The sequence below is a fragment of the Periplaneta americana genome, chromosome 11 (assembly GCF_040183065.1).
Source record: "Periplaneta americana isolate PAMFEO1 chromosome 11, P.americana_PAMFEO1_priV1, whole genome shotgun sequence".
Lineage (NCBI taxonomy): Eukaryota > Metazoa > Arthropoda > Insecta > Blattodea > Blattidae > Periplaneta > Periplaneta americana.
The window spans coordinates 14,646,996-14,659,440 of record NC_091127.1 but is presented as its reverse complement, the minus strand read 5'-3'; the positions used below and the strand labels follow the sequence as shown (position 1 = coordinate 14,659,440).

General features: G+C 33.4%; 1 protein-coding gene across 6 annotated transcripts in view; it reads right to left on the bottom strand.

The window, feature by feature from the left end:
- mbc (myoblast city) overlaps positions 1-12,445 on the bottom strand; it is a 131,221-nt gene that overhangs the window by 41,732 nt on the left and 77,044 nt on the right. Inside the window, exon 33 of one of the 6 annotated variants that reach the window (XM_069839031.1) lies at positions 11,723-12,219. The exons of 4 other annotated variants lie outside the window; for them this stretch is intronic. In XM_069839031.1, coding sequence (XP_069695132.1) covers positions 12,177-12,219 — 43 coding nt within the window. In that variant the 3' untranslated portion in view covers positions 11,723-12,176. Of the gene's footprint in view, positions 1-11,722; positions 12,220-12,445 lie in introns of those variants that run through there. One more of the 6 variants, XM_069839033.1, reaches the window with a different exon arrangement.

Genomic DNA, 12,445 nt, shown 5'->3' with positions numbered 1-12,445 from the left:
AACTCGCTTCAAATCGGTGACCCAACAACAGTGATGTCATGACACACTGTGAAATGAACACCCAGTATAGTCCACTGTAGTCTATTCAGTTGTTGTTTTTCACGAGAAATGAGGGGTATTTTGATCGGTGTTCATTATAGATGCCTGTTGCTAGTAGCCAGAGGTGGGGTGTAGTCAATATATACTGCAGGGCTGTGTCTTCTGCAACTGGTACTGATGATTTTAATTTACTTCTTTTGTGGTTTATGGATGGACAGTATAGAAGAATGTGTTCCAGATCTTCATCATGATTATTACACCACAGACAAGTAGGATTATCAGAAATGTGAAATCGGTGTAGGTACAATTGAGTGACAATGTGACCTGTTCTGGCTCTTGTTAAAAATGTTTGAACATGTCTGGGCAAGTTTTTGTACATTTCCAGGTCATTTGGTTTCTTTTGTACAGACTGTAAAATTTTTCCTTGTTGATCCATAGGTTTGTAAAATGAGACTTTACTGAAGCAAAAGCACTGGAGGAAAAGAATAAAAAAAAAACAAAACAAATGTGCACATCGAAAACTTTTGGCAACATTGCATTTAGGCTAGAAAATTCTCCTAAATTTTTAGGCAGGTTTCTAAAAAACAGAAATTTTCCACAGTTCTATAGGTGGAGTTATGGTGGGGCAGTGCCCCCCCCAAATTTGTCTGAACTCTTTTTTTTTTCCTATTAACGTTAGAAACTATTGAATTCAAAAGATCTTTTCTGCTTTTGTTTATGATTAAATTTCTGTACTTAAATTGATAAATTAATATCTTCAGACCATTGTCTCGAATAATATTTATTTTAAATTTCTTAATGTATAAGAATTCCTATACCTCATTTGAGGAATGAAAGCACTGTAATGTTTCTTTTGTAACAACCTGTACTCATGTATTAGAAGTCTGTAGGTGTTCAGGCCGCCACTTGGAGATGTATAAATAACATACTGCACAATAATGCAGAAAAAAGAAAAGTGATCCAGGAATAATGTGTGAACTTAAAGACGAGGTTAAATAAAATAATTAGAGTTTACATTTCATATGATATCTTCAGGAAGGTAAACTTCATATAAAAAAGTTTATGCTCGACCATGCCGAAATGTAGTAATTATACACCTGGTAGCAGTCCTTTAATGCATGTCATTAAAGTACACCTATTCATTAAAGTTCAGGTTTTCGATTATTCTCGGATATGCAATTGAAAGACAACTATCGAAAGGTCACGGAGGCTGGAAATCCAATACTGTCGCAGAAGGTTATGTTCTGTTACTATAATAGCCTAATTAGCATTAATTGTAAATAATATTCAAATAAATTCAATTTGTCATCTCGTTTCTCAATGTCGAATTCAATTTCAAGGTTATATCAAGACTAATGTTTATCTTACTCTCTCTAGATTATATCAAGGCCGTCGACATTCGTTTCAAGGAAAAGATCAATACTTTCACGTCTGCGCACATCTCACAATTATTGATGAGGTAGGCTATTGCACTCACTCACATAACAATAACATGAATACTTATGAATAATTTCAAGTTAGATATATGGTCGAGCATAAAAAGTCGTATGAAACTTGCCTATAATGGTAATTAAGACGCTCGTATGAAAATGATGAAACTCGGTTGCGCTCATTTCATAAACATCCTCGCGTCTTAATTACTACCATTATAGGCTCGTTGCATAATGTACTATTCTGTTAGCAGTGTTACATAGTTTTAGTGATGTATGTATGTGTTTCTGTAGGAGAGAGAAAAAGAGGGAGATTGTTTTAAGTTATGCCCTATTATAATTCGTAGTAGACCTACAGTTCAAGACTTAAACATTGCAGGCGGATATGGATGTAACAGTGTAAGAAACATGCCCTCTAAAAATACCTTTATTAAAAGATCATATTCCGATATAGACAGTCAAGCTGTAATGGGGGAGGAAGTACATGATGTACATTACAATGATTTTACAGAATTTTTAAATACTAACTAAAAGGTTTCGGCTTTTTTCAACAGCATCAACAAATGTCGCCAATATTTCTTTATGCGCAATTCATGATGCATTTGAAGACAGGGTATGGTCTCCATGATCCCCTGTCTTTATATTCTGTGACTATTATCTGTAGGGCACACCGAAGGAAAGAGTGAACAAAAACAAACCCATACAACTTACACGAACTGAAAAATAATATCTAACAGGAAACTATCTCCATATCATGATGTGAACTGCAATGAGTAATGTAGAATCTCTTAAGTTATCGTAAAAAATGCACAGGAAAGGAATGCGTACAATTTCACCACTTTCTTGAATATATTAGGTATAGACTACAGTGGACTATACTGCGTGTTCAGTTCAAAATGTGTCATGGCTCGCTGTATGTCGTCATGTGGCTAGCCGATGAGCCTAGAGAATTCAATCTTCCTACACTTCCGCAAAGACGTATTACCTATATGCCAGAGAAATTGCCTGGCAAGTACAGGGTTCATTCTGAAGGGTACTTACCGATACGTACGGTAATGCCGGTAGTGGCAGAAATGTGAACTGTTTGGAAACACGTACTGAGGTGAGTTTTTTTCTTTATGGGGAGAGGGTTAAGACGATTACTTACGTATTTGTTGACATTAACTTCGACAGTCAACATGGACACGGAGCATTTGATTTGTGTTGTGGAATGTTGCCGTTACCGATGATAACAAATACCCTGTGTACGATCTGCCCGCGCAAAATACAGTTCGAAAGAGGTTATGGTAGCACACAGACCGTACAGACCGCCATCTGTTGCTACGACATTCAAGTTATACCGTACACGTTCTCAAGTTCAGATTGAATGCCTTGAATAATAGGAAACTTCTCTGACATAAAAGCTGAAACTCGCTCAAATCCTTGACTCACAACAGTGACGTCATGACACACTTTGAAATGAACACCCAGTAGTGGACTTTATGTTGTCAGCAAACAGCTGGATACATTAAGAAGATTGATTGATTGAATATATTAGGTGAGTAAAACATTTTGATGCATTTTGTCACAGTGAATAGCTGTGACAGACGACTACCAGCATGCGAAAGAGGCAAGTCTGTGTGCCAAGACCAAAATCGCCATGCAGTGGACTCAGCCTTGGCTGGTCACCTGGTACATCAGTTGCAGCCGCAAATATGTGTAGCTTAGTTATACAAAAAGATAAAACTCCGAAGTGTAATGACACATTGTGCTAAAGACATATTCCTTCAATCACAAAATTGCGCATAAAATATTTCCACATTATACACATTATCCAATAATGTAAAAACCATTCATTTTACGAAATTTTTATTTAAAGGGGAATGCAGATCTCAAAACGATTACTTTCCTAGAAATATTTTCGAATTAAAAATATTTATTAAAAAACACGTTCTATTATACAAACAGATAACTTTACATACATTTATGCTCGACAAATATGTAGGTCTATATAAGCCCTATAATTTCTGTACAAAAAATTTGCTGAATTGGGACATATTTTACTGCTCTAATTTGCAAATACAGTAAAACTTCATTCATACATTTTTTTGGGAGTCTGAAGAAAAACGCATAAGTCAGAGAAGTGCTTAACTGAAAATGCATTTAATAATATCTGAGATAGGAGTGAAGACTATACAGAAAGAATAAGTAAATTTAGTAAAATTTTCATAAGAGGAAATTAAAACTTCCTAGTTAAGCCATCTTTGAGTCTATAATACAGTACTTAAATTTATGACACATATTCTTAAAAAAAAATGTAAGATTTGTAGTAGGAAATCTCAGCCAGAACCAAATCCAGAAATTCTATGAAATTGACAATGAACAGTATGTACCCTGTTCTTCCTGTGTGATCTTCATTAAATACATGTGACTATTTTGTATAAAAAAAAGTCAGTTATTTTGGAGTCCTTACTTTTCTTTGCTCCTAAGGAATAAATCATGCCCTCAAAATGTGATGACTGTTCGCGTTCTTATATTTTCACGACAAACATAATTATAAGCAAATTAATTTAGAATAACTACTGAAGCTTTCCTGGCGACGTGATAATTCGAAATTTTCTCGGGCTTCCAGCCAGGTCATAAGTTGGTGATCCACCAACTTATGACCTGGCTGGAAGCCCGAGAAAATTTCGAATTAATTTAGAATGTTAAATAAAGTTTTGTATCTTTGGGGATCTAAAATACGATCGTGTAAGTATGAAAAATGAAAAAACGAAAATCGTATATATGAAATAAATTGACATGGGAAGTATAAAAACTTTATCAGGACTTAAGGGATTAGGTACAGCTTGCAGCAGTAAAATTTTAGAAATATTGAACACTTTTTTTCTCCACTACTGTATCTTGTACAATAATGAAAATTAGTATGTGTAAAACACTGTCCTGTTATATGAAAAAAAAAAAATATTTTTACGATTTAAAAAAAATATTTACATTTTTCTTTTTTTCAAAATTCAGTTCACTGTGCAGTGATGAAGCATTTCCCACATAACTCTAAAACTATCCAACATTCTGTGATTAAATTTGTTGTGTGTATTTATGCATGTAATAGCTACAATTTGATGCAAAATCAGTTCTCTACCTTTGATAGATTGTCTGATAAAAAATAAATTCATTTAAAAAATGGTCAAATATCAGTATTTTCTTCTAACACAAAATAAAAATAATATATATTATTTATTGAGGAATGTAGTTGAAAGAGCATGATGTTGTAAACATGGGTTTCAGCAATAAAATAAAATATAGAGAACATGAAAAAGTTAACAAGTTTATGAGTTATGAGGGAAACGCTTCATCACTGCACAGTGAACTGCCACCATTTTGAATTTTGATTTTTTTATTTTATTGGGTTATTTTACGACGCTGTATCAACATCTAGGTTATTTAGCGTCTGAATGAGATGAAGGTGATAATGCCGGTGAAATGAGTCCGTGGTCCAGCACCGAAAGTTACCCAGCATTTGCTCGTATTGGGTTGAGGGAAAACCCCGAAAAAAACCTCAACCAGGTAACTTACCTCGACTGGGATTCGAACCCGGGCCACCTGGTTTCGCGGCCAGAAGCGCTGACCGTTACTTCACAAGTGTGGACTTGAATTTTGAAAAAAATATATATAGGCCTATAAATATTTTTTTTAAATCGTAGAAATATTTTTTTTTATATAGCAGGACAGTGTTTTACACATACCAATTTTCATTATTGTACGAGATACAGTAATGGAGGAAAAAAATGTTGAATATTTCCAAAAATTTTACTGTTGTAAGCTGTACCTAACCCCTTAACCACTGACACCAGGAGTATATTCAATTCCAGTATTAGTAAATAGGCCTACATACTTACAAAAACAAATAAGTGTAAAAAAACGCATAAGTGTAAAATGTATAAAGGAAGTTTTACTGTATATTCGAACACACACTATCACAAGTACTAATTCAAATTATTTATTCATTAGTGACACATTTGACTTACATTTATAAATGGAAGAAACGAGATGTTATGAAATGTTATTTATGAGAATGAAGCACAGTCCTCTGATGTAATCATTTAAGTTGGGGTCTAATAATTTAACTTTAGTTACTAATAAACTCATTCTGCATCATATAAAATTGGGATAAAACAGAAATTTTCCTGAGAGAAAGAATTATGACAGTGTTACAAACCACTGTAATTACATTACAAGCAATTGAAGACTTTTAATTGAAGAATTATTTCTTCAAGTTCGAAAACCATGGCAACCGACCTGTGATCATCTTATATATTATCTTCTTACAATTCTAAAGAAGCAAGAAAATTAGGAAGGTATTTATATACAGTTTCTTAAATTTACTTTCCACACAAATGTGCTCGATTAAGAAATGAAATCATAAGTTCTATGATAGAGAAAAAAAAAAAGAATGAATGTTTCAGTTGTTGTGGTGTAGAAATGAGAAAATACTATGAGGATTGAGCTTGACATTGCTGTGCAGTGACAGAGTGAGTGAGGGAATGGACTGGTGTTGAGCAGGAGGTGCAGGGGAGCCCTGGCCCCTAGAAAACATGGGAAACAAAGCAAGCCCATACTCATCTGTATCAAAATAATGTTACCATGATGTAGGTTAAATCAAAGTGCTTAAAATAACAATGGCAATGCCTTTTGAGGAAAAATGTTGAACATCAGTTATAATTATTGTTAGTATTAAAGTAATTCTTTTCAAATTACACACCACTAATATTTTCTGTACATAAAAAAAGAGGTTCCTATAAAAGCTGTTCATAATTTGATGGTTTAGCACAGCATGGAAACTTTAGGATCTCTACTGGATTGCAGTATTGCATTATACAGAGTGTATCTAAATTGGTGTCAAATATTTCGGGGACGTGTTCCTAACATCAAAAGAATTTAAAAAGTTAATAAGAACATGGGTCTGAAAACCATTCATTAGGGAGTTATTAAAGGATTTGTCCCTTCATTAACTGCTGATTGTTTGATGGCTTTTTGTTTTTTTGTATTTTGTAGAGCAAAGAAATCAGAAGAAAATGTATTCTATGAGTGAACAGAAGGAAATGATTTGCATCATTTAATTGATGATGTGTTTCTGGACGTCATCCAACGAATGTGTTTTAACATGATGTTGCTCCAGCTCATTTCAGTCTGATAGTTCGTAATTTTTTTTAATGATCGATTTCCCCAAAGATGGATTGGTCAAAGGGGATTCATTGCATGGCCTGCTCGATCGCCTGATTTGAATGCAATGGATTTCTTCGTCGGGAACATTTAAAGTCCCTGGTTTATGCGACTCCTGTACTTAATGTTGATATTCTGAGAGCGTATCCAAATGGATTTCACGAAATACGAAACACTCCAGGAATTTTCAACAGAGTACGCCAGAGCATGTAACGCAGGTTTAGGGGACACATCGAAGCAGGAGGAAGCCACTCCGAGCAATTTTTTTGTAACATTAAATTTTGTCTTGTATCTCTGAAATAAATTATTTTGAGACCAATGTTCATATGAACCTTTTGTAATGTTTTTGTGTTACGAACACATCCCCGAAATATTTGACACCAATTAAGATACACCCTGTATAATATGATGTATCTAATGAGTTTCATAAAAGCAGCACAATGGACCCACAAGCATATGTTGTCGGGTGCCAAGCGAACGTGACTGGTCATATTCATCATAAACATGAAGTGGCACAGTAGCAGGCACTTCCATTGCTTTCCTAAGCTCCCTGACTGAACCCTTAATTAACAGACATTCTTCAACAGGCTCCCTTTATTGTGAAGTTAAACACATTTTCTCATAAAACAAATGCTACTAATGATTATTTTCATATTTAATAAATTCTTAAGAACCTATATGAATTAATTTTAACTTGTTATAAGTTTGCAATAAATTGTTCTAAACAAAACTCAATTTACTCATGTGTAAATTTCTAATCCTTTATCAATTAAGTTTACCAATGAGCTATGCTGATATGAGCAACCCTTACTAGATTACATTTTATATTTGGAAATGAAACAACTTTATTACTTTAATCGTCATAGTTCATGATTCCACGCACTGTTAAAAATTAAATTATACTATGATCGAGTTCCATTATATAATATATTAATTTCAAAATAACAGTTAAGATGTGTCATCTAAATTACAGATTTAAAATCTACCTGCATTATTACAGGTTAATGCCAATCATCTTATTGTTTTGTATGACCAATGAAGCAAACATGGTGGGTGTGATAGGAAGTTCAGATTCTCCATTTCGTTATCAAATGGGAATAAAAAAATACATACATATATATATTTTACATTTCAGAAATGCAGGGAAGATAATTTCCATGGCGTGTGTGTGTGTGTGTGTGTGGGGGAGGGGCGCATGCATGCACGTGTGGTGTATGTGTATCTATATATGCCGTATGTAATTTCATGTCCTGATATTGCTTCCAGATGTATGTATTTTCACTTTTAAGAGATTCTAACAAATGTCAAACAACCAGAACTGATTCGATTATCCCACTATATGCAGATGTAGTTGTCATGTGTGTTCAGTAAACACATGTGTGTTATTTACACTTTAAATTTTGATTATTAAGGGGAGAGGATGGTATTTTTGATGAAAAATGATTAAATTTAAAAATATATATATATTCTTTAAAATACTCTCTGATATGTGTGGATCGCCATTTTTAAACTTCCTGCATTATGGATTTTTAAATCACTCCCCCACTTTTATTGTTGTTTCTGGTAAATTAAATTAAAAAAAAAATTTTTTTTCTTTAAAATACCCTTTGATATGTGTGGAATGCATTGCATAACATTTGTGGGTATTTGTGCCCTTATCGGATGTTGAGACGTCATTTTTAAACTTCCTGCGCTATGGATTTTTAAATCACACGCCCGCTTTTATCGGTTTCCAGTAACTTCATTTTTTTTTTGCTACATTTCCAGACAAAATGGATATAATTTCTGAACTATTAAAGATACATGCATGAAATTTAGAACACACATTCTTTAGACTATTAGGAAACTTTTCTCTGTAATAGAATTTTTTTAATTGATTTCATTTTAAAAATACGTCCGTTTCTTTGCAAGAAAGGAAATCAGAAAATTGTTACTAAATTTTAATTGTTTATTTTACAAACGTAGGGACTAATATCAAAATTCTGTTACAGACAGTTTGTAGAACATACTTTTGCAAATACATTGCAAAAACTGTTTGAATCTATCTTTAAAAACGGTTTAGATATATCGGTTTTAGTACAATCCTGCATTGGGTATGTTTTTTTCAAATTTGGGCCCCAAATAATTTTTTTTTTTTTATTTTTATTTGGTTGAGTTGCCACAGCTATGAGCTCTCTACGTACAAAAAATTAATAATTTACACCAAATAGGAAAAAAGTTTTAAAAAATACCATCCTCTCCCCTTAAGTATGTAATTGAAATGTAAAGAAGGTAACAAACTGATTACCAGTTAAGTTCATTTGATACCAATCAATGCCAAGAATTAGTTTTTTATATAGCAAAGTTGTAGCATGAAGCAAAGTATAAGAGTGGTGGTAATCATCATCATCATCATCATCATCATCATCATCACTGCATATTTGTTATTCAGCCTCGAATATACTGTACTACAACCTATTGGTTTATTTTGGCTGCCTTCGTATTTATATATATATTTTTTTTTTTGTAATTGCAGGTCTCCGTGGTCTCCTGTATACATGTCTGCAAAACAGGAAACTTGGTGTGGCGAGCAACAGCTGGTTGATAAATTTGTTTCGAGGACTATCAATTACGTTCAGTATTCATTCAAATTCCATTTATCTCCCAACACAGATCCTCCTAAAGAAAGTCAACTTAAGAATTTTCACCATTGCTGATAAAAATCAATTTTCTTAAACTAGGTATGAATCCATGAACGTCAGCTCTAATAGCAAATATGGTACCAACTATGTTAAAATTCTAATTCGAAGTAGCTGGGACCAAAAATTAGAGCTTCACATTACAATGTTTCCAATTAAAAAAGAAATAAAATAAAAAATGTCATCACAGGCTAGAAATTAGTTATGCAAAATTATCAAGTCACAATAACATCAGCATTTAATTTTCATTTACTGATATATGAGCCGCTCAGAGCAAAAGTGATGTAAGTCAAAATTGGGTAATGAGGTTTAAAGAAAAAATTCTGTACAATACAGCGCAAAGTAGCAATTAATATGGCCTTCTTGCTATTCACTGACTACTAATAGTTTAAATAAACTGAATATTAATTGCTCCTTTGCGCTATATTTTACAGAATGTTTACTTTAACCCTCACTACCCATTTTTGACTTACACCACTTCTGTTCTCAACGGCTCATATTAAAACTTGAGTTTTAATTAAGTAAAATATAAAATGAAATACATTTGCCTTTCTGCCCCGAAAGGCAAGTTTGGGAATGAATATCAAAACTGAACACGTCACTGCCATTAAATATATGAGTCAATCGAATTTTGTTTCAATTTGTTTCAGTAGTTCACATTCCCAATCACAGTGTCTAGCCCATCTGACTTGCATTCTTTTTGTCATCTCTATACCTCGAATGACTTAGTTATGCTTCTATGGCATCACTATTTCTCAGGTAAGTAGACAATGCTGACGAAAGAATGCTACAGGAATTTTGCAATGTCACTTTTAGATAGTTTTTCAATTTAACTAAAGTTAGTTTTTCGTTAAATATAACATTGCTTCTCAGCCAAAGAGGGCCATAAGGCCGTGTCCTATGTGAGATGCATGGGCCAATGGCAGTGTGCGACTACTTCATGCAAAAACATCGTCACATATTTGGTCAGATTTTTTTTTAAGCATGGCCAACAAGAGAAGGGATTTGTTACAAGACAGCCTGGGTGCATTTCTTGTTTAAAAGAAAACGAGAAATTCTTGGAAAGACATGAGTACAGAGAATTCCATCATTTTTATCCCGTTCTTAGGGAGTTTCCAAATAAGCTCAAAGAGTAGGTCTATACAAGAATGACAGTAGAGACTTTTGCTGACACGGTCGATAAATTGAAAACAAATATCTCGCATTTGCTGATGAGTTTTCAACAGCCGATTAGTCTCGGAGAAAGGCTAATAATAACTTTAACTTAAGACTCTTTTTTATTTTTAAAGTCTTATATATGGGCTATTCCATCTCAAATCAACCAAAATACAGAGAAAATTGACCTTACAATTTTTAAATACAATGAAACTTTTTCTGTCCGTTGACAACTGTGATACAATGCTTTGTGCAAAGTTTGAGGCATCAGAACTTCATAGCGTTTAAATTTAAAATATTTACATTTATCGTATTTTCATAAAATTAGCAACTTTAAACTGTTGTGGCTCCGAAACCATTTCACCCAATGATCAAAATCATGGTTTATTTTGATGCTGAGAAATTAAAGTTTATATTGACATGTAAACAGTTTTTCTTACTTTTTATGAAAATAGAGAAATTTAGATTTTTCTTCATTAAGACGCCTTTGCCCATGAAAAAATATTTTTAAAATATATGGTTAGATTCCACATTGAAAGTACAAATAAACACATATTTTTTACTGGTGCACCGTTGGTAAGAAAATATTTAAAATATCAAATAAAAAAAATAAATAGTACGCACGTGAAGTAACCAGCTGACTGCGAGGCGGGATTTAGCCCAGACAAGCAAGGCCAGGAGACAAACACGTGATGTTTCGTCTAGTAGCACATAGCTGTGCTAGCTTTATCACAAGTTTTCATAAACACAGGAGTAAAATGACGCCCAACGCTCGCTTATCTTCAGCTCTCGGCCAGTGCTTTCTGTACTGTGCCATTCAAGTCCAGGCATGTAAAAATAATTTATTTAATACCCTCAAAACTTATTGCCGAGCCACTAAGCAAACAATGCCGAATCCCTCTTAATAATGCAAGTTTTTTTCTCAATTTTTTTCATATTTTTACAAATGGGCAAAAAGCCTAAAAGTAAGTATTGTATTTATAAAATACGCTAAATTTGTCGCTCAATAATACGAAAACCGTTTGACTTTCGACAGTATATTTTTGAAAATGCACTGTCCTCAGCACCTTGTATAAGTAGGGAAAAAATTAGAGTATTAAAAAAATGCGAGGTTTTTTACTGATCAATTTCATATTGAATAGCCCATATGTAACATTATCTGTGAACTTACCATATTTACTCGCAGTTATTCTGTTTTTAACTGAAAAGAAGCCTTTAAATAGACATATATTTTAAAAGACGAGAAATAACGAAATATTTATTTTATTTTCAGATTTCATGTGTGTCTCATACTAAATAAGTTCTGATAAAGATCACTGTTTATATCATAACCTTACGATAGAAGACCTCACAACAAAAAAAAAATTCGTAACAGAAAAATGTATACGCATACGTAACTTACACGAAATATTCACCACTGCTGCTACCTCAATACAATACTACAACAAATTATTATTGTCGATATGAATCTGTTTATCGCAATGGCATGTCTTTTTTGTACTTCAGTAATTAAAACCTCAGTGTAGTCCATTTTGAGAAGCTGATTGTCGTTGCTTCAAGATTCAAACAGGATTGAAATTTGAGCATCGTTGCATGCACGTGAGGACAAATGATGCTCATGTGGGCAGTTTTCATTTCCATGCTAGCGTTCGAATGATGTAGCTTGAAGATGTCACACACAGCCGCTCGCCCCTGCATTCCATGCAGGACACGGCCTAAGAATATGTAAAAATACACACTACATGTGGAATTAACAAAATCGCTGTATAGGACTATGTGAAAATGAACAAGACACCGTAACATGCATGGTACAACAACGAACAAATTCGAAACTCGAACAACTCTTACCAAATAAATCTGATGCGGTTTGGAAATTTGTTATAAAATTTGAATACATGATAATTGTAAATACAGGGTGAACTGTAAGTAATGTAATTAATT